This window comes from Seriola dumerili, unplaced genomic scaffold (genome assembly GCF_002260705.1).
Source record: "Seriola dumerili isolate Sdu_G_001 unplaced genomic scaffold, Sdu_1.0 BDQW01000086.1, whole genome shotgun sequence".
Lineage (NCBI taxonomy): Eukaryota > Metazoa > Chordata > Actinopteri > Carangiformes > Carangidae > Seriola > Seriola dumerili.
This window is the reverse complement of record NW_019174341.1, coordinates 658693-682014: the sequence shown is the minus strand read 5'-3', so window position 1 is coordinate 682014 and position 23322 is coordinate 658693. Positions and strand designations below refer to the sequence as shown.

The following is a 23322-nucleotide window of genomic DNA, read 5'->3' as shown; positions in this document are numbered from 1 at the left end:
ACAATAATAATAATAATAATAATAATAATAATAATAATAATAATATGATCCAACAGAACCAGATGCTGATTGGAACATTAACAGCTTGATACATGCAGCATTGTGTTTACTTCATTTTATGAAGTAGTTCTAACTTAAAAATGGCAACTAAAGGTAACTTAATCTTTTTAAGTGTAATAAAAAAATCCGCCTTTTACTGCATTGTCTCTGATTGATGATCAGTGGCAGGTGACGTATATGTAAATTATCTATTTATTATTTACATTATTTAGAGTTGTAGAGGGTTGTGGACTTTTTCAGCTCTGAGTCATTTCTGCAGGTTTCCTCCACTACGAAGAAAAGAGCAGCTGATGTCAGATGCCGGAAATTACACCCTATTGAGGATCCTGAACCCCCCAGGTTGGGAACCACTGTATGAAATTATTACACAGGTTTTACATCATGTAGCCCAAATAACATTTAATAGAAATAACACAAGTTAAAAATGTGGACTCACTTAGGAACAAGCAAACTGTATATTTGGCATTTACACTTCAGGAAAACTGAACTCGAGCTTTAACAGGTGGTTGTTCATGTCCTGCCATCGATATGAAATGCTCACTACGATCAGTTGTATGTTTCTAGGATATTTTTGTTCTCATATCAACTGACAAGTGTTAAGTGCCACAGAAATACATTAACTGCATGAAACCACAATAAAACAGCTTAGCAACCAACCTTCTCAGAAACCAAGAGGGGAAAGGCAAAGCAAAGGCAAAGTGCATCTGTAAGCTGAAATAAAAATGTCAACAGCTTTCACATAAACTGTCAGTGACGGCTGAAATTAAATGAGCAGGAGTTGGGACGAGAGTGCAACTGCATAGGGAGAAAATGTTCTCCTCTGAAACGCAATGACATCAATTATTCAAGTGTTTCACCTCCTGAATAAACAATACAAGTTCTGGTAAAAAAACATGAGGCTGAAATGAGTAGAAAAACAACAGCAGAGCGGCGGGGTTTCTTGGAGACTTGCGCTCGAGCTCTTGATTCGTTCAGAAACCAACCAGTACAGCCAGTGCTGGATTAACACCTCTAGTTCCCAGGAGGTTTTCTGTGTCAGGTAGTTTGTGGTAATCTGATTAAACACATCTTTGTTTAGGAATGTGCAGCACAATATAAAGTAAAATAATAAACACAGGCGTTCACGACAAGTCAAGGCAGCTACATGAAGCCGGGTGGACACTGTGCAATTTAAAGCTCCTCCAGTGTAAAGGTCTGTGTCCATGTGTAGTGTGATTATAGATCAGGTCTAGCTTCTATATTAATACTGTGAAAGTATCAAAGCCTCAGTCCACAGAGAAATGCACACAGCCTGTATTCAGAAACTGAGCCTTAAAACCAGCCGTCAGGACTTCTGGAACTTTGTGATGTCACAACAAAGCAGTCACCAAGCCCCGCCCACCTGGACCCACCATCCAAACCTTGCAGGATTTGGTTTCTCTGAGTGTTTTTACCTAAAATCTGCTTTATTCTTATTGGATCACTCAGAAAACAGTCAGCCAATCAGAAGAGAGCCTCCTCTCTGGTTGACTTTTAAAAGAAACCAAACCAAGTGGATTTCCATCCATTTGTTTACAAATTTACAAGAGTGGGAACACCAGACGTTTAAAAAATGAATCCATAAAAGGTTTTAACATTTGGCAGAAGTGGAAAAGGTTCTGGATTTGGTTCGAATTTGCACATTTGGATCAACATTTGGCTCTTGTTTGCATCTTCCCACCATCATCAGATCCATATATTTATGTTTTGCATTTTTCTGTCTGTTTTCTGCAGGAAGAGAAGCTGTTTGTTGTGGTTGCGCAGAAAGGGAGATTAAAACACCACACAAGATCATCACACAGCATCTGCCAAGCTTTATCTGACCTGCCTCAGTTCAGTTTCCTGAACAAATCTGCAATTAATCAAATTACCAAAACATATTGACGAGCAATGAGTCTGGGACTCTGCCTGGGATTTGATAATCCAGTTTAATCCATCCACTCTGTCTAATCCAGGCTCATTGTCTCTGTTTGCATGCACCTGACCTGGCTCACATGTGATGACACCGATAACAATAAGCATGTTTCACATCAGCAGTCGCCTTCCGTGAGAAAAAAAACAAAAAACGATGCGTTCGAGCCATGCGGTTAATCTCTGTGTTAATCAGAGATGTAGTTAGATTGTTTTTTCTCCTGTTGCTACACTAGTTTGGAGAAAAGGTTTTACAGCTGGTTCACATGCGTCAGTAACAGCAGAGTAAAAGTCAGAGTGCCCCGAGGTCGCTCTCTACTGTGACAACACTGGAAACACAACAGGCAGGAGCTTTACTTCCTCAAACATTACACGTCACAGTTGGAGAATTTAAACAGAGGAGAAGGAATCCTTGTGGGAGCTGTGATCATTTCCTTCTCTCTTTCATTTAGACATTTTAACTTTAAGATATTAGCTTCTCTCCTCCACTGACTCCAGCTGTAAGAATAAAACTGCTCTGCCAGAGAGAATGACTTAAGTTTAAATCAGCCAGTGAAATGATGGAAGCTACAGAAGCCGAGGAAGGTCACACTCACAAATATTTTTATTTATCTCAAGATAACAAAGCTTGTTATCTCGAGATAACGAGAATTTCATTTATGCTAACGACTCATATTGAGAAACTTTTGCAAGATCTGTTTTGTGATGTAAGAAGATATTTTTCACATTACTGGAAACCAAATGATTCAGTTTTAACAAGAAATATTTCACGTTATCTTGTTTCTCACAAAGAAAAAAAAAACTGGTCTCTGTTGTATCTGAAAAAACAAATAAAAAAGCTACAAACATGTCGTCCATTTTTTCTGAACAGATCTGCGTCTCATGAACGTTTGTAGAATTAAAACTCTGATCTGCTTCGCGCCGAGTCACAGAATCACACTACAGAGCGTCCTCCGGGGCATCACTGTGATAATATATACACACTGTGCTAGGGTTATAAAAAGAGCAGCGGGAGCAGGTCGTTACAGGGTCGACAGAGCGGGTACAAAATGTGTTTGAGTCTGTTGAAGGGACAGTCTGATGGATCACTGGTGACAGAAGGTGAGAGGTCGGGAGTCGAGTCGTCTGCAGGCAGTATTTTCTTCAATGAACAGGTGTGTGTGTGTGTGTGTGTGTGTGTGTGTGCGTGTGTGTGTGTGGTCTTTACACCTGCCCTCCGCACGTTTCTTAAAGGAGCAGTCCATCATTTTAGTGAAGTCCTCCTGTTGTGTGTTCCAGTCAGGTGAGATGATGGACCATGGATTTCAGCTTCACAGACACAGGTGGGAATTTCCAGACCATCATCATCATCATCATCATCATCATCATCATCATCATCATCATCATCACTTTCCACTACAGGAACTTTACAACACATAACCTGTAACTTCATAAAACATATGAATATTTTATGTTTTGTATGTTAGCATTTAGCTAGCGAGCGCTACCAGCAGTTTTTCTTACTGTTAAACATATTTGGCAGAAAATGACTCATTCACACTGTGAGGCTTAAAGTGATGGTTAAAATGAAAACACTGTAGTTGTTCCTGCCTCAGATTTATCGATCATCACACCAGGTCTATTAAACTGAACAGTAAACAGAAGCAGAACCTGTCGTTTAGTTCTGTGACTGTGACTCTTGTATCCACCTGGTTTAAAAGCACATTTCCATAGTTTCACTATTATATCTTCTATAATAGTTTGAGTTCACTTCCATTTTCAGGATGTTTATTCTGTGTCTGCTCTCACTGTGACATGGACACCAGGGGTTTAACTCAGCGTCTCACCTTAAACCTAAAAATCAAACCTGTTGCTACATTTGAATTTTCAGTTCAAAACTAATTACTTAAGTAAATAAAGAAGAAGCCAACAGATAGTAGATACTACTACTCTGCCTCTGTCAGTGTAGTTACTGTAGTTACCAGGAAACAGTGTGTCTGTGTATCTGTGTTGTTGTGTTTGTGTCCTTTTGACTTTGTTTCATGGAGTAAAGGGCGACTTCACCCAAATTACCAATAAATAAATAAACAAACACATAAATAAATAAATACATCAAATAAAAATAAAATGTTCAATCTTCTCTTTCAGGGTTTCTGGTCTTTTAGAAAGTTGGATTTAGTTTGAGATCTGAAAGTTCATCAGTATAATGAAGGTGAACTGAATTTATTTTGTCGTACGGCATCAAAAAAAAAAAAAAAAAAAAAAAAAAACGACATTTGGAAAATTCAACAGATTTTCTACCAACCGACCTCAAACCTCACTGGACTCTCTCTCCTCACACAGCACAGTTTAAACCCTGGTGGACACGACACAGGAAGAGGTGATTTTCAGGCCCTGAAAACAGGGAAGTAAAGAATCCCCCACAATCAAGGGCCAAAGAAAAGCTGCAGATTCTGTGTTTTTCACACGGTGTGAGTCTTTACGAACTAAAGCTGAGCCGAGCAACAGAACTAAATCTGATTGGTCCTTAGCGTGATCACATGTTCACAGGGAGGAAGCAGCATCGGCAGTGAAAAACCCAAACTTCACCTCCTGCCTGACCAACAGAGCTCAATGTGAAGCTGCTGTCGTCCAAACATCCAACAAAGGAAGAGCAGCTTTTCAAAGTAAAAGTCAAACATGGAGGTGAAGGTGTGAGGGCAGGATTGCTCATCTCACTGGTTCAGACTCTGTCTTCGTCTTAGTTTAGGCTTCATGGATGAAAATGATCAGTGGAATATGAATGTGTGAACAGCAGGCACATCTATCAGTTGATTGGACTCCAGTGTGTGTGTGTGTGTGTGTGTGTGTGTGTGTGTGTGTTCAGTGTTTACAGTGTGTGGTAACAACATGTAATATTTATAGTGAGTGGCACAGCGTTCATTTTGTTCGGCAGTGAGAATGTTTTCATGCGTCTGTCCTCGTCGTCTTCTTCATGCAGGGTTCTGCTTTGCATCGTGTGTGTGTGTGTGTGTGTGTGTGTGTGTGTGTTTGTGTGTGTGTGTGTGTGTGAGAGAGCTTCACCGCTCCTCTCAGTCAGTGGCCCGGTGAACCTCCGGCAGCCTGGGTGCAGTTCACCTTGCTGAACCCAGGCAGTGTGATGCGTCCGTGGGTGAAGATGTCTCGGTCGGAGCCCTGGTTCATGCGTTTGACCAGGTTCTTCTCATACAGGAGCGGGTGGTAGGCGCCGAGCGTGCAGGCGGCGTCGTAAAAACGCTGGTAGTAATGGCAGAGCTCCGTCTTCCTCCGCGACGGCAGGAACTCGTAAACGTGCACCACCTCGCACAGAGACATCATGAGGACGGTGCCTGGGAAGGACACAAAGGAGAAGAGGTGTGATGTCACAGGAGTCACTGACTTTAGTAAACTGAGGTTAAATTAATGACTTCATTCTAAGTGACTGAGTATACATTCTTTAAAGCTCCATATTTTCCTCTTCTTCTGTGTCTTATTTGAAGCGTTGATCCATTAGAAGATATATTTGTGCAAGCTCCTCCCATCAGGCAGGTGCTTCAGATCAATTCACACACACACAAATAAACTGATAATATTTCTACACCAACCACACGTGTCTCACATGTCTGTCACTTTGAACTTGTATTGCTTAGATTCTGCTCACATTTTAAGTTTCCATCTCTTTTATTCTTTGTAAATATCAGTGAGTCTTAAATATAAATGCACCAGATGCAACTGCAGTTTTGTTGTTCTTGAATCTTTCCCAGATTTGTGATTTGTTTATTGGATGAATCCTCTCATGCAGCTGTGATAATAAATAAAAAACAAAATAATAAGTTTAACTCGTAACAGATGCAGCTTTAACCACAAGACTTTCCTCTGGTGTGCACCGGATACATCATGAGCTATCAGAGTAAACAGGAAGTGGTGATGGAGCCCATGTTTCACGTACCGAGGAAGCCAGACGACGGCGGGTTCCTCTGGATGGGTTCGGCCATGTTGTCTTGTATTCTTTGCCAGACCTGCCACTCGAAGCGAGGATGCAGGATGTAGAAGGGCTGCAGAGGGTGAAGCCTCCGGTATCTCTGGTACTGGATGAAGATGGGGTAGTCTGTCCTGTTGTACCACTGTGGGGTGGGGGGTGGGGGGGGTGGGGGTGGGGTCGTTTGGAAATCAATCAATACACATTAAATGTCCAGCACAGAATTCAAAGGGTTTGGTTGAATTTGCGTTAATTATTGGGATCACAACATCAAGACTTTCTGGAGGGACCGACTAGTTTCGTCTTTATTTACTTCAACTCCAGAACGTCACAGACTTTTATTAGAGGCAGGTCTTCATGTCTAACTCGCTCTGTTTGATATGTAGAGTTGATCATACTCGTTAGTATGAAGCCTCGTTAGCGATGACTTCTCTCTCTCCCTCCCTCTCTCCTGCTCTCTCTGCTTGGAGGTGAGGCTCAGTGTATTGGAAGCACTCTTCCTCTTCCCTGCAGTTCCCGAACAGCCGGGACACCAGAGCGGCTCGGTAGACCGAGGTTCAGCACTCGGCTGAGAAGTGGTGGAAATATGATCACTCAGTCGGTCAGTCAGTGCTGCTGTGGTTAGTTTGTAGCGCTGGTGAAGCGTTCATCAACGACGTTAATTAATCGTTATAAAACAACCCATCGTGACCCTGTAGCTTGTTTCCTGTGTGTGCAGTATGTGAACATCACCTGAGTGAGATCAGCTGAAAAGGGGGCGGGGTCCCAGGCCACCAAAACACCTGAGCTGTACAGAGAACTGGACAGGAAACGATGGTCATCAGATGCCATCACCTGTAGACACATAAACATTCACTTGAAAACCAGTTTCATTATATTTACAGTTTCTATATGATCCATCGAGAGGCACAGTAAAAAAAAAAGAATAAAAAAATCTGAGAAAAGATAATTTGACAAACATTTGACTTTTGACCTCTGACTCAGCTGAACACAATCTTAAACTGTGACAGTGTTCAGATGTTATAATCTCATGTGGCAGTTGCTGTAGTCGTGGGAGTGGCTGTTGCACACGCAGTCATATCTGGATTGCCACACTTGGCCCAACGTTGGCCAGCACAAACGGAACAGACAGTTTCCTCAAACCCCTGCTGTGTTCAGTGGGATCAAAGTGACAAAACACCTGTCAGGTAAAAGACGAAACAATATGAACATAAATCCACAACTGACTGGTTTGAATATTGGAGATGATTCAAGAAGTGTTCAAGTCCTGCTGCCAAATTTTTCTGTTGTAGTGAGTTTTCACTGTAAAACTTTACATGTGAAAACAGCACCCACAAGCAACACAAACACCCACAAACAGCTCATCTCCACTGCTGCTACGCTCTCCTGTCAAACTCCCACGGCCCATCTGAGATCAAGCTCTTCAGCCTCGCTGCGTCTCTCGACCTCACTGCCACCCACAGATTACAGGAGCCCTTCATTCCTGCTCTGTGCACCACTCTTTTATCACAGTTAGAGTTATACACGTACACATGAGCGCTTCATTCTTTTTTATCACGTGCACACCAGGACAAAAATAGTTAACACCCAGTGGTTACCATAGCAACAGGTCAGCTGCGCCCTCCCAGGACTGTCAGCATGAGTTCATAGTTGCGGATTAAAATACCCACCGCACAAATATAGTATCACATATAAAGAATGTGTTCATGTCCTCGTGTTTACAGGACTGTGGTTAATGTTTATTCTTTCATATTGATTCATCTACTGATTAGTCTATCAATGCATCAGTTAAAGGTTTTGTTTTACAGACAATTTGGTCCTGAAGTTTTTTTGGAAATGTTTCCACCTGAAAACTGTTACCAGCACATGATCCACCCTAAAACCACAGGCTGTGGTACATTTCTGTTTGTGTGTGGATTAAACTGACTGGTGTGTATCTATGAAGGACAGACAGAGCTGATGCCAGTTTCTATGCGACGCTAACCCTCCGCTTTAACACACATTCCACAAAGTAGTTTTGCTTTTATCACTTTATCTTTTGGAAAGCACCCAACAGACAAAAGGTTAAACTGTTTCTTTAACTGACATGATGATTAATAGTTCCTGTTCCACAGCACTTTTTTACACACTTTACTGTGTAGATTTAATTTGAAATGGACAGAATCACCTGTTTGTCAATCTACACTCAATAATCCATGATGACCAAGTTAAAAACTATTTTTAGAAATTTTTGCAAATTTATCAAGAATCACATCTCATTTACAAAAGTCTTCAGACCCTTAGTTCAGCTCTTTCTTCAGTTACAGGCTCCAGTCTTTGGATTTGGTCACTTTATCTTATTCTTCCTCACAGGCTCCGTCAGATCAGACAGGAATCTAGGTGGTTCCAGGTATAAACTGTTATGATGATGATGATATGCTTCAAAATGATGAAGGTGAAAGTACAATCTTGCATCGTTTTAAATGTTGTTGCAGTAAGGAATTGAAGCTCATTTCCTCATCATTTAGAGAAGTGGACCAGCTCTTTTCAACATGGCTGCTGCTCAGATACTTCAGGGACATTTCACTCGGTTTGAAGCTTCATGAGAAAGAAAGACTTTCCGACCGCAGCCCTGGACTCCAGCCATGGTCTAGACTCATGTCAAACATAATTAAAGCAAACAGGAAGAAGCTGTTCACAGTCAAGAACCACAGAAAAAAGCGAAGGGGTCTGAATACGGTCTGAGGTCACTGTGTGTACATGTGTTTGAAACTCTTTAATAATATGATTATTTTTAACTTTTACTTAATGAGAACCTGTTCATCAGAGACGCAGCTCCAGTATCTTTATTTGTTTTTGTTTTTTCTCCATATGAACATTTGATGCAAATGTCAGTGAGGGTTCGAGTTTTAATGACTCACTCACTCACTCACTCACTCACTCACTCACTCACTCACTCACTCACTCACTCACTCACTCACAGCTGCTGTGGCTTCATTTAGTGTTCACCTGTGAGTTGATGAGGCGAATGGTTGTTTTGGAGCCGACGTCCTTCTCGTAGCCAGTGGTGGGCGCAGCGTTGAAGCGCAGCACAGCGTCATGAGAGTCTGTAATTTCACATAAGCACATAAACACTTTTAGAGGAAGTGAAGCCTGAGCTCTAATTAACACGTCAAAAAAACAAACACACAGTACATGTGAAAATGAAAAGGCCCAGATGTTTCCTCAAAGATTTAAATATCCTTCTTAAGAATAAAGAGTCACAGAAGACTGGGTGCAGCAGCAGCAGAGACACAGCGTGAAATTAGGACTCATTGAATGGAAAAGGTCAGCTGTGACAAACTGAGCTGCAGGTGTTCATTTTTTAATTTTGGACATCTTGGCAACCAAGAGGTAACAAACCAAAATCCCTGTGGCTCCCGAGCAACAGAGCAAACAGCAGCAGTGGATCGACTCCACAGTCCAGCTTTAACTATCTCACAAAAAAAAAATATATATATATATACAGTATACATTTATATATATGTTTTTAAATTTTTTTGGGGAAATTACTAATTTATGGTGACATTGGTGAGCAGCAGCCGTCTCTGTCTGACATTTAAAACAGGTTTCTGAAAGCTCAGTGCAGCAGGTTCAAGTTTATATTCATTTATTTCAATGTGTTTTATTTTGTTTAAACGTCCGTTTAAAAATATCTCACCTATCTCTTTGCCAAGTCCGGAGTAGCGGAGCGACCCCGCCGACGACACCACGGCGCAGCTCTTGTATGGCCCGAGGTCAGCAGTCAGCGACTTCGGTGGCAGCTGTGTGGCCCAGGGCAATGACGAGAAGGGCTGGAGGTCAGGGGTCAACGTCGTGACCTCTACCTTGTCCTTCAGTTGGCAGAGAAGCTCAGGGCCGCTCAGTTTCGGTCTGCTGGACACACCACCGGGGCCGGAAACCTCAACTCCATATTTATTCATCGCCTGGAAGGAAATCAGATACAGACGTGGATTATGGACAAAAAACAAAACAATTGATTAAAAATAATGTTTGAATTTACTCAAATATTAAAATCCCGACAGTTGAAAGGAAACATCACAGATTTTAGGCAGCGCTGGTTTGATCTGAAGACTGAAGACAGTTAGAAAGACACAGAGGCCCAGGCTATGTTAGCTGCTACTGACAAACATAACAAACCTGAGCCCAATCTGTCCCTGGTCGAGTTGCATTGTGGGTAATATAGACTCCCGCTACTTTCTTGCGTTAATATCCATGTTATTGGTACTTTGATGCAATATCAGAAATCTGAAGACAATACATTTACTCTCACCTGATAGTTCTGCACAACCCTCCTCAGTCTGCTTCCCAGCATGCTACTGGACATCTCATCGTCCCACACCTCTCCCAGAGGACCGTTGGGTCCGAAGAACTCCGCGTCCCCGCCTTTGCCGCTCAGCTCCCCCCTCCGTCGGCCTCCGAACAGGGTCTCCAGTGCACGCGTGAAGGGGCGCGGCAGCAGATGAGCGAGAAACCCGGATGGCTCCCGCTCTCTCGACTTCCGCTTCGATGGCAGGTCCCCGCCTTCGTGGGTGTGGTTCGGAGAGGAGAGGACAGGGATTGGACGGTGAGGGTCACCTGGGATGACACCTGGGAGCTTCTGAGGGTCGATGTACATGGGCTTGGCTCCTCCTCGCAGCACCTGTGGAAGGGATGGATTACAGTGACAAGTCCGCACACATTTTTGGTTTCACTTTTAGGACGAGAGGTAAAAGCATTTTGGGGAATCCCTCATAACTGTTGTGATATTTAGCGGGTAACCCGGCGGTTAACCCAGCCAACATGACAGGTGACAGACCTTAATGACAGAGTGTGCACGAGGCTGAGCCCGGGTTCGCGCCCGCACCCCAAAGATTGCGTCGGTGACGGGCACGCTGTTTTCGGCACACAGGGCGTAGAGCAGAGCCATGCAGATGCAGAAGAAGGCCATGCAGACCGCTCCGCGGCGAGCCCGACGCCTCAGACGCCACAGCAGGCTAACTCTGTCCATCGCCGCCCCGGGGATCTGCAGAGGAAACACACATCCTCAGGCCGCTGTCCAGATAAGTTCATCAGAGTCTCTGAAGTAAATTCAACTGATAAAATGAGCCAAACACCCAATAAATCCTGAGTTTCAAGTATTTTGAGTGCATAGTTTTGAATGTAATCCTAAAATATGATCATTATAGATTAAATACTGTATATATTTTGTCATTTTGAAAGTTTGAAAGTTCATATTTTTGAATAAAAAGAACGATTTCCTGCTGTTCGTATTAGACAGCAGCTCTTTAATGTACCTCCTTAAGTATTTGAGTGTGTCTTTATCCTAATATAACAATTCTGCTTTTAATTAGTGTGTGTGCAAATTAGATCTTAACTGCTGCAGTATCAGAAATGACTTGTTGGCAGCTCTAATAGTTATTGTGAACTGTTTTCTGCCTGAGGAAGTGGGTCGACAGGACCCCCCCCCCCCCATACAAGATGGGTCTGGGTGTAATGGACGACAGAGGAAAAACAAGAGGAAGCACCGAAGCTCTTCAGATCACTGACATTTGGACAAACTCCTACTCAAAACATGACTTGAAATAACCGAGGTCTAAACAAAAGAGCTGATGTTGGTATTGGGGCCGATGGACGAGTTATCAGCTGAAGTAAACTGTGATCCTTTCTTTACTGCACTCTGCTGTGTTTGGTCCACATCAGCCTGCTCGTGTTACAGCGCCGCCCTCCTCACTGACAGCCGGCTCCGCACTGCAGCGATTTAGTTGCACCAACAATCGACTCTGTTGTGAGATTCGATAAAGTGAGGAATCTGTCATCCTGTTTTCTTAACCAAGATCAGTGTACAAAACATTTAGATGGTCATAGCAGCTGTTGACTGCTAATTAATATTGATTACATGAATAACTTGGTAACAGATCCAAAAATGAACCTTGGCTGTTGTTGGATTTGTGCGTCTGTACTCAACCAGAGTTTTTTTGTATAAGCATTAACATGTCAATACGTGATTGATCTGATCTAATATGTTCATTTCCTCCCAGTCTTGTCGCTCTTTCATGAAAATCAATAATTAAAGGGGCTATTTTACCAACTGCCGATCAAGGTTTCTTGCCAGGAGCAGATGGTGTTTCAGATACCGTTGTCTTAATAATACAAGAGGTTATAATACGTCCTCTGAGCAGCTACGTCTTCAGGCAGACTGGAAGTCGCTATTGGAAATAGCTGGTTAGCATAAATACACTTCTGGTGTATTTTAGAACAGACTGTTTATGAATAGTTCTCCATATCCTCATGTTTAATAATAACAATTATTTTGTTTGTGATATGAACCGGCCCTTTCAAGACGGTACTTCCTTCAAACACAAGATGAAACAAATACACACACACACACAAGAAAAGCGTATGGTGGCGGCGGCGTATGGCGACACAGTTTGTTTGGGTTGTTTGATGTGCGTCTGATGTCTGAGTAAGTTGATTGTTTATTAAAATATGAAACATCTAAACAATGTGAAGTCTGAAGTGCAGGACATCTCGGCCCAGGAACGGCCCAGATCCTGAGGCTGTTCCACACTTAAACCCTGACGCTCAAGCACTTCACATATTTTTAATGTTTTTGTATTTTTATAATGTATTTTATCTACCTGTGTGTGAATGTGTCGTTTTGTCTGTTGTAAGATAAAGAGGCAAAAATTGTAATTTGAATTTGAATCACTGAATCGCTGTTTCTGATACTGTGAGAGACTGAGTGAAACAAGAAAGAAGAGTAAGGGCGCAGGAACATGCCATCACTGCCCCGGGTGATGGGTGAAATCAGGGAGAAAGAGCGAGGGGGGGGGGGTTGGCTCGATTCATCAGAGGACAAGCCAGATAGAAAAAGAGGAGGGAAGGCGGGACGAGAGGCCTAAAGACAATGATAAAAAGAGAGAGAGACAGAGAGTACACTGAGAGGGAGATGGGGGGAAGTGCATTAGAGAAGCAGAAGCCAAAGAGGCATCAGTTGCTGGCATTTATCCCACGATGCTTTTGCATTTGATCCAACTGTGAGTCATGTTTAGTGTAAGTAATGGAGGCCGGTGAAAAGTCTGGCTTTAGCACATCTGGGGGAATAACAATGACCACGGACAATACTGTGAAGGAGAAGAAGAAATGAAAGGTGCAGTAACATGAATTTTTCACAGTGAAAAAACAAGAAATAAAAGAATATTAATAATGATTTATTTATCTTAGAGCCTTAACGGTTATGGAGCTAAATACATAAAGGTTGTTCTGAGGGTTTAAGTTCTGTCTTGTTGATGCTGCGTCAGGTGAGAGGGACAGGTGCAACGAGGTGATCTAAAAACAACACAGTGGTAGTTTGGGTGTTGACTGTTGGTGCCTGAAACAATTTGTGTCAAAAATGTACGACTTCTTTGAGTCATACCTCCGACAAATATAAACTCACGTGCACGAAACACACATTTTTAGATTCAGCGTGATTACTCCGTCCTTTGTGAATGAATGTCCATAAATCGGTTTGATGTGATTCCTGCTTTCAACACAACGTTCTTGACATTCCTCAAAAATATTCTCAAACGCGGAGTCGTGCACTTCCATCTTTCTGAGCTCCGCTGGCTGCCTGTTTGTGCCACATCTGGCCTGGCAACACCTTGGGATCCCCCAGGAGGAGTCGGAGGAAGCAGCAAGACAAGATAAGCTGGATAAAGCTGAACATTAACCAACCATAGATCCTGTGCTGAGTTTATGGAGCTCTTGCTGCTGTGACACAACATGGAGTAGACAACAGGAATCAATCTGATCCATATCCGACCCTATAGAACACAAACATACACGACTGCCCATTTTGCTGCATTCGAGTGCAGAGAACTTATACAATCAATATGTTCCTGTTGTGTTATTCCTTTACACTCAGCAGCTGGTTTGTGCAGAGCCAGAGGCAGAATATACAGCAGCCAGCTGCACACTGTGCTACATGACCAACAACAGCAGTTTGATTTAAACTATCTTTCCATCAAGAGCCACAGTGGCAACTAAAGCCTGATCCAGATACTGGATTTCTCTTTTTTAAACATAGAAGACATAATACACCATCAGTCTAAGCTCCTCCCATCAGGCAGGTACTTCAAACAGGTGCTATATAACATTAACTACCAAACATACCTACCAGTCAAGTTGCAGTAAATATAGTTACAACCTCCCTTTCTGTTCTATGACCTTGACCTTTGACCTTTGACCACCAAATTCTAACCAGTTCATCCTCGAGTCCAAGTGACTGTTTCGGCCAAATCTGAAGAACTTCCATCAGGGCCGTCTTGAGATATCACATTCAAGAGGTCAACAACGTGTTTAGTGAGGTCACAGTGACCCTGACCTTTGACCTTTGACCACCAAATTCTAATCAGTTCATCCATGAGTCCAAGTGGACATTGACACCAAATTTTAAGTTGTTCGCTTGAGGAGTTCCTGAGATATCGAATCACCGAAGTCAAGAGGATTCATGAACGGATGTGCCACAGTTTTCAGTGGCTGTTCTGTTTTCAGGAATGTGACATAGAAAAAAAAGTTCAGTGGCTTTCTTTGTTGAGATTATCGAACTGGATCCTCTGAGACCAGGTCAGTCTGTCAATGCACCATTTGTACTGGTAGCTGAAATAAAACAAAGCGACAGAATAGACGGAAAAGATTTCAGCGATTCATCTCAGAAAATAAAGACTGCTGGAGGAAACAGCTGTTTCCACTTCAATTCAATTGGAGGAAGAAGCAGTTTCCTCCCATCCTCCCACTCCCTCTTTAATCAACAAAATCACACATTTAATTCAATCTCTGACCTTTGAACCGTTGGGTGGACGTCTGTCACCAGGCCTGTGTCACCCTGGGATAGATGTCCGTCAGTCGTACCCGAGGAATGCTCAACTAGACACAGGAACAACTGGATCGTTTGAATGACTTGTGGTGGCTTACAAGTCAAACCAGCATTAGTTTAATTATCTGCCAGCCACAGAGGACTTGGCACAGAGGACTTGGCACAGAAAACTGGCGGGAATACAGGAAGGGATGGGCACTGATAAGATTTTATACCAATGCTATCATGGATTCTGTGGCTGCAGCTTTATGATTCATTTCATCAGCTGCATCAGCCCCATTCAAACAGGCTCGCCCACTATTTACACTGTGGTAACATGGTGGTTATCATTTAACCAGGGATGTGCATCCAAACGTCCCAGGATGCCCAGCTCAACATTTTAAATTCAATATTAAATCAATAGTCAATGTCAATGCATCCTGTGGTTGTCCAGAGTTGTAACTCAACCTTGACTGAGGGAGTACATGATCATTGACTTGTTTTAAAATGGTGTTATGTGATGTTAATACAGTGTGGACTGGTCTCCACAGAGGCTGTTGCTGGGAAGCTCCAGTTTCATTTGGTGCATGTACACATTGATCCGTGTTGAGCTGCAGTTTATAAACACTGTTGCCCGTTGGCGTTTATCAAACATAATAAATATTATATATTGTATTTCACTCTGACTCTAACGTCTCTGACAGGCTTCACCTTGGAAACATGAAAGGTGGAACGGATCCTCATAGTCTGGGGAAAGTGCAGGCGGAAAGCCGCAGGGTCGACCAGGAAACTGATAAACCTGGGGGCTAACTTACTCTACCTGGAGGGGCGGGTCCCAGGTGGACCGCCTGGAGCCAATCCAGAACCTTGAGAGCTTCTTTATAGGATTTATTATTGCATCACAGTTAAGTGACCAAGATGTCAGGTACGTCTAAGGATGGGTATCGATAAGATATTAGCGAATAGATATTTATAGATACAAGTTATCGATCCAGTATTTTAACAGTGCTCTTATCGGTCCGGTACTTTAACGGTGCCGTTATCGATCCAGTGCTTTCACAGTACTCTTATTGATCCTTTAACAGGACTTTTGTTGATACTTTTTGTTATTTTGTAAGAGAAAAAAACAAAAACAAATTAAGAACAGAAATACCATTGATTCATTTTCTCATATGTATTCAATTATTATAAGTTTCAAACAGATCACTGTTACAGACTGATTTTGTAATGATGGAAATGTAAGACAAATGTAATACCCAATGATTTACTATAGGACTGTTTCTTTGCTGTTCAGGTCTGTTTCAGCCCCCACATCACTAAATCCCACCCCCCTCCCTGCTCTGAGTGATCTGAACCTGAAACTGAATTTCTGAACAGTTCAGATGATGCTCCATTTCAGAGAGTGAGGTCTCTCTTCTGGATTGGGAACGGCAAAAATCCACTGTAGATAAATGTCTTAATCAGAAACAGAGCTGCTGAGATAAAATGCTTGAGAGAACTTTTATGTCTCAATAACAAACAGGAAATCTATTTTCTTCATTTCTCCTGTACCGAGAAAAGAACAGATAACGGAGCTTATCAATACTACGATCATTAAATATTTAGCCCCAGGGCCTGTTTAATAACAAGTTCCGGTACCCATCCTTAGGTATGTCAGAATAAATCTGAAACTGTTGAAATTGAATTTGTATTTTGCTACGACAGAAAATTAATGAGCAATTATTTAATTTTATTCTATTCTGCTTTTCTTTGCCTCATGTAACAATAATGTTTAATACCCTTTAATATCCGTTAATATTTTTTATTGTGTCCTAAAGTATATCTTATAAAAGGTGTAAAAAGCTGATCATCAGTATGGATCTGTGGTGGCAGGAAGCTGCAGACAGCCTCTCTTCATCTCCAGCAGCTAAATGTGAGCAAAATACTTGAGGTCTGCAGGTTTGAATCAGAATCAGCACATTAGAGGTGAATCACCTGCAAAATGTGGCTGAATTTACAGCTGTGGACCTCTGACGAGACCGCTGGAGGATGTGGCGCCCGGCAGCTCCTCCTCCTTCTCCTCTGAATGAATAAATGAATGGGTGAATGAATGAATGAATGGATGACTGTAACGCTTGCATCACTGCGGTGCCGCAGGCTGCAGAGCTTCAGACAGATGGTGTTGTCGCCTGATATCTGCTTAAAGATGTCACCCTAAATCCCCTGCCTTCACACACACACACACACACACACACACACACACACACACACACACACACGAACGCACGGGCAGCCAGAGGTGTGTGTGTGTGAGAGAGAGTGTTATGCATGGACTTATGGAGCCATAAACTACTCAAGATTAAAAGGTAGGAGTGTGTGTCTCTGCAGTGTGTGTGTGTGTGTGTGTGTGTGTGTGTGTGTGTGTGTGTGTTAATCTGGCCGTGCAGAGTGAGAGGGAGTTAGATGGTTATGTATGTGTCAGCAGCAGCAAAGCTCTGAATCAAACCACAGAGAGGTTGATTGGTTGGCTGCTGTCGGGTGCAGCGAGACATTTCTGCCTCGGCCCGTCAGAGCACACACCCAGCTGAATGTCTTCTTCTCTCTTTTACGGCACAAATTTATAAATCATGACTGAATGAAAACAGGAAAAAATAGAATTAGTTGTTGTATCGCTCCTCCACTCAGACTAGTTTCAGGTTACTTCTCTGTTTATCCAGAGTCAGAGAAAATATGAACCATTTGTGTGAAATTTTGTCATAATTGCTGTGAAGTCTTGAATTTTGGCTAAAACGTGTTTTGATAAGGTTACCGTGACCTTGACCTTTGACCTTTGCCAATCAAAATCGAATCAGTTCATCCTTTAGTCCTAGTGAGTGTTTGTGAGGTGAGGTGTTGCTGAGATATCATGTCCATGAGAATGAGACAGACGGACGGACAAACCTGAAAACAATATGGCTGCTGCTCTGACTGCCGCCGTCGCAGAAGAATAATAAACCCAGAACCATGCTCTGTGGTTTGACACATACACAACAATCTAGCATGTGTGTGTGGTAGATGTAAGATCACAAGATAACACTTATCAGCAGAAGAAGAAACAGGTCAAGCACAGTAGGTACGAAAAGACGGAACAAGCACAGAAATAGAAAAACACAAACACAGGGGAAATTACCCATGAATCAAAATCAAGTTAAATCTCTGTTCAGACATATTTCACTGGATCAGTTCAAATTTTGACCTGCTGGTCATTAGGATTCAACCTCTGGGGATCATGAATATGTGAACCGAGTTTCATTGACTGATCTGATCTGGGTACAGTGCTGGGAGACCAACATGAAGTTATAAAAATTGTGTTAACAACCTTTTTCTTATTGTGTGATTAAAGAGTGAAAAGCCACACATTATATTACAGCCCACAGAGATTATTCAGTTGAATTAAAATTATAATTTCTCATTAGATTAGCCCTGTTTTATCCACCTACATGTGTTATAGTATCATGTTTTCATTATGTTATCGTTTAACTGTACAAACCTTCCATAACTGTGCACGTGACAAAGGTTTGTTTGTTTCTCCCATTTCTTGACTTGTCCTGATTCCAAAGACATAACAGAGTTCCTGCCATTTTCTCCAGATTAAAGACTTTTAAAGAGATTTTAATCTTTTTTCTTGTTCTGATCAAAGACAGAAAACCAACAATAAAGCCTCAATGATTTATGAAGTTTATGAATTTATTCTAAATATCACAGTTAGTGTTGGTACTTCCCAGCTGTTTACAGTATATAAAATAGCTAGTGATACAATTAATCTATTATCGGGAGCTACACGCCTGCATCAGCCTGTGGATGAAGTGACTGTTTATACTGTCACTGTCCAAACAGTGTCTTCTGAATTGTTTTTTTTCAGCCCCTCCCCTGTATGGGAGGGGCTTAGGGCCTGGACTGGATTAACCCGTTAAAAGTTTAGTTAATTAATTTGTTATTTTTGATTTTTGATCTAAAATATTAAGGCCTGTTTTGAGGGAACTGAACTTAATATTTATTGTTTTCTTTTGAGGAGCTGCAGACTGTGTAGATATATCCCAGCTGTACTAAAGGCACAACTATAAACTGATCACAATAACGTTTGTGAATGATTGGCACTATCTGAAACTGGATTTATATTACACAGTAATGATAAGGTCTGTGGTCAGTAATATGACTGTAAAAGTGGCTGCTCTTCCCTTTTCACTCCTGTTGTGCAGAAAGAACCTTGTTCTTAAAACTATCATTTATTTCCCTTTCCTCTACAATGTCCAGCTGTTTCTCTCGTTCTCCATAGTCTCGTTTTCTTCTTCTGTACCTAGGTTTAAGATTTGTGCAATGAGCTGTTACTGATAATGTGAATAATCCTTACGTCATGAACAAAAAGTCTCCCAGATGTTTTGAAGCATCAGAGTGTAGATAAACCTGCATAAGTCACAGTGCGGTGAATGAATCATGCACCGTCATTAGCTGTTACTACTGTCGAGGCTGTGAATCATCAGGAGATTCACACACACTTCTGAGGAGAGAAACCACCTGAGTGGATTTTTACTTTACACCCCGGACTCTGATGTTTGCCGTGTAGTTTGCTGCTGGTGTTCGGTGATGATGTTACCTTGTAGCCCATGGTGTGTGGTACCGCACGCTGTGTTGCTGTTGTTGTTGCTTAGAAACGGGCTGCTGCCTTCAGGTTTCCCCTCATCGCCTCTGTGGACGGAGATATATATACACACTGTTAGAAAATATGAACCAATGATGACACACACACACACACACACACACACACACAGATTAAAACTCATGAGCTCATTTATCAAACTGCCAAAAGTGATATTTTGTAAATCCTTCCCTTGAACTCCTCCTCACCAACTTAAGAATAAAAGCTGATTACCAGATGTCGTACGACTTAAAAATGTTCTTGCATTTAAAAAGAGGAGCTGCAGAACAGAACCGGAGGTGAAATATATCTGTTACCTGGAGAAATGTGTATAATTTAAAAATCATTCTAGTTTATTAGCATCTGACGTGACCAATGTTTTTATATTGCAAACAACAAGAACAGAGCTGCAGTCACTGTCCATGCATCTTCATCGTCTGCACTGTTCCCTCTGATGCTTCTCATCTACCAGCAGCAAACCAACTCAGAATTAATCAGCAATTGTTTTCATAATCGATTATTATTTTTGCATTTCCAAGCAAAAATGACAAAACAGCTTCTTAAATGTCAGAATCAGATGCATTTTTTTTTTTCGTGATGAAAATAATCATTAGTTTGAGCCCTATTTCCTTGTTTTCTTTTCAGCCTGTTTCAGACACGCAGCTCTTTACATTAATCTGATGGCACTTTAACAAAAGCCTGTGTTTTCTTCTATTTTCCCTCTTGTTTTCAGTGTTGACAGGAAACTGTGTAATTTTGCAGATTTGTTGTACAATGAGTCATTCTCGCAATACAGAGTTGTGATCTGCTCAGCTCCCCCACAGGCCAGATAATCACAGGTTGTCATTTTAACTTTCAGCTCAGAAATTTCAGGTGCAGCTTTTCCAATCTATCAACTCTTCAAACCTCCAACTGTTGTGACTAACACATCAAAAAGATCTGACTTAAAATCTACACGTGGATGTAAAGTATTTCTCTACATGGACAAACACAGCTCTGGAGGCTAAATGGAAATCTTAAATGAGCCATGACATTTAATTAGGACACTGAGATATTTAAAGCAATGGACCATCTCTGAATTTTGTCCATTACATAGAAACTGTAGTTAGCTAATATCAGTTTTTCTAAAACCAAAAACAGAAACTTTGGTTCTATCACTAACAATAAGTACATTTACTAACGCACTGTATCTCAGTACAATTCTCAGGTCCTTGTACTGAGTATTTTCTTTTCAATTTTATATTTTTATTTCACTAAATTTATCTGACAGCTTCAGTTACTTTACATAATACAAAGATTTTTGCATAAAAGATATAATAAATAACCTACCAAGTAAAAGTGGAGTTGAAATGATTCATCAATTGGCAGAAAATGTACTGACAACTATTTCAATAATTGTTTAAAAGTCCCATTTCGTATAAAGGTAGATGTCCATGTGTTATTTGATTATAAAGCAGTAGCCGTTAGCACTTATGAAACTTTGTGATGTCACAACAAATCAGTCACCAAGCCCCGCCCACATGGACCCACCATCCAAACCTTGCAGGATTTGGTTTCTCTGAGTGTTTTTACTTGAAATCTGCTTTATTTTTATTGGATCACTCAGAAAACAGTCAGCCAATCAGAAGAGAGACTCAGAGCCTCCTCTCTTCTGATTGGCTGACTGACCTGTTGTTACTAGAGCTCCAGAGAGAAGCCTGAGAGGAGATGTAAAACTACACTGAGATGGTTTTTGGTTCTTGAAACCACAAATATATCTTCTAATGGATCAACACTTCAAATAAAACACAGAAGAAGAGGAAAATATGGAGCTTTAAATAAAAAAAACCCAAATATTTCATGTTTCCAGTTTCTAAACCGTCACGATCATCTGATTTTTTTAGTCCTCTATGATAGTAAAATTTAATCTTTGGGTTTGAAGCTGCTGGTTGGAGAAAACACAACATGTGAAGGTGTCACACTGGACTCGGAAACATTTTTCACTATTTTCTGACCTTTTTTTTTTTTTTTGCACAAAATGAACATAATCCATAGTTGAAGCCCTAACTCTATGTATAAGTTAATAAATAGTTATATGATGAGTCTGCACATGTAAATGTTACCAACTGATTTGGTCTGGATGTCCCACAACAGGAAGCTCAGCAGTCAAACAGTCTCCTGGGGACATCGCACTAATTAATTAAAGAAATAAAGAGACAAAGTGTCTCCAGAACCTGGCAACCCAAAGGTTGTTCTTATTAATGGCTTATAACTGATATATAAAACATTAGTAAATGATTCATTACCCATTAATAAAGCCTTTAGTTACTGCTTATAAAGCCTTGGTGCTTCATCAGGAAGTGGTACTAAATCAATTCTGTATTTTATGCCAGTATTCATAATTGTATATATGGCAGACTATATATAATAGTTAGTGAATGACAGCATTTAATGAATGTAATATATAAGTAGGCTGCACAGATGAGACACTGTGGATATGTCATAGAAAGGCCATCAACTCACCACAGGATCATTACAACATGATAGATAGATAAATAGATAGATAGATCGATCGATATATAGATAGATAATAGATAGATATGTTAATCTGTTTTATCTCTCTTTAGCTTATCTCCGGTGTTACGCTGTTATTCGCTGACCTGTGTGAAGTGATGCTCCTCCGTTACCAGCCCACCAGCCTCGGATATATCGTCGCTACGGTACCATGCAGGTTGTTGTTCCCGCCGCCATGTTCCCGGTGAGTCCCGTGCGTCGCGGTACTGCTGTCTATCCGTCCGTCCAGTCCGAGGCCGCTGTCGGTGTCCGGTGGCATTTGGAGAAGTGCGGGCAGGAGCTGCGAGTCCTCCTCTCAACGGCTGCAGCGACGGCGGTTAAAGTTAGCGGCAATGAGGGAAAAGCGTTTCCGGCGACGCTTTCAAAATAAGAGCTGTGATTGGTTAAGGTGTAGTGATTCATTGCGTTTTCTTGTTTGTACAAGCTAGGCCAAACCCAAGTATATGATCCTAGTATCACATATACAGTATTGTAATACAGTCGAATTCACAGTAAAGCTGTTCTCAATGACATCTTTTTCTGTTTCTGTTGTCATGACAACGGAACGAGTCTGAAACAGTGAGTGAGACGCAGCCCATTAAGACTACATGTTAACTCGCAGTCACCACCTGTTTTTATAACCACGACGTCGCCGGACAACATCACCGAACATATCAGTTAAAGACAAAGACTGTGACTTCATGACTCAGTCTCGTGACATTGAACTAACCAATGGTGTAACTTGATCACTCAACTCTTATCACTCACTCAGTCAGTCATGGACGCTGGCGATTATAGGTCTGGTCCAGCTGTTGCGGTTCAGCCAAAAACAAATTCTGTCTTTGTCATTGCGCTGCAGAAAATAGCCACTCTATTATATTTTATTTTGAAGGAACAGGATAATCAACAGAACTGTATCCTGCTTAAATGTGTTTACCTTCACCAATCTCTCTGCAGCATCCAAGACACGCAATCTCTCTGCAGAGAAGGAGGGAAGATGAAGATGCACAAGACAAACATAGAACAGAGGGCACCTTTACTTTAACCACCACCCTGTCCTCGTTTAATGACTTTGTTTAATGTCATAATCACTGTTACTGCAGTAGAACTACTGTAATATTACTGATATTTTAATTAAAAAATGACACGGTATCTGTGGTTATGTGCACTGTCTGTACTGTATGTAAAACACGGCCTTTTCATGTTTTCCTTATTAGGCTTATGATTAAATCGAGCACTGACTCTGTATTGTGTTCTACTGTATAATATAAAGGGTATGGTAAACAGAAATAAATACATGTAAATGTACAGAAACGTAAATATAATGTAAATAAATGTAGGCCTATTTATTAATTT

At 41.4% G+C, this 23322-nt stretch overlaps 1 protein-coding gene across 2 annotated transcripts; it reads right to left on the bottom strand.

The window, feature by feature from the left end:
* Positions 1-5026: 5026 nt before the first annotated feature.
* st6gal1 (ST6 beta-galactoside alpha-2,6-sialyltransferase 1) lies at positions 5027-22249 on the bottom strand. 2 transcript variants are annotated; one of them, XM_022744754.1, is made up of 9 exons: positions 22074-22249; positions 19393-19484; positions 10761-10967; positions 10236-10604; positions 9624-9888; positions 8933-9030; positions 6677-6778; positions 5915-6089; positions 5027-5315 (listed from the first exon to the last, which is right to left on the bottom strand). In XM_022744754.1, exons 2-9 carry the CDS (start codon positions 19402-19404, stop codon positions 5044-5046), a joined length of 1500 nt encoding a protein of 499 aa, XP_022600475.1. In that variant the 5' UTR covers positions 19405-19484; positions 22074-22249; the 3' UTR covers positions 5027-5043. The 2 variants fall into 2 exon arrangements, with proteins under 2 accessions (XP_022600475.1, XP_022600476.1); XM_022744755.1 differs by lacking the exons at positions 8933-9030; positions 9624-9888; positions 10236-10604; ... (1 more) ...; positions 19393-19484; positions 22074-22249 and having other exon boundaries at positions 6677-6790.
* Between the last annotated feature and the right edge of the window lie 1073 nt (positions 22250-23322).

Coding starts and splice junctions, on each gene's coding strand:
- st6gal1 (XM_022744754.1), bottom strand. Junction 6,779..8,932: donor TTCGCCTCATCAACTCACAG/GTGAACACTAAA, acceptor ATGTGTCTACAG/GTGATGGCATCTGATGACCA. Junction 5,316..5,914: donor GCCGTCGTCTGGCTTCCTCG/GTACGTGAAACA, acceptor TGTCCTTCCCAG/GCACCGTCCTCATGATGTCT.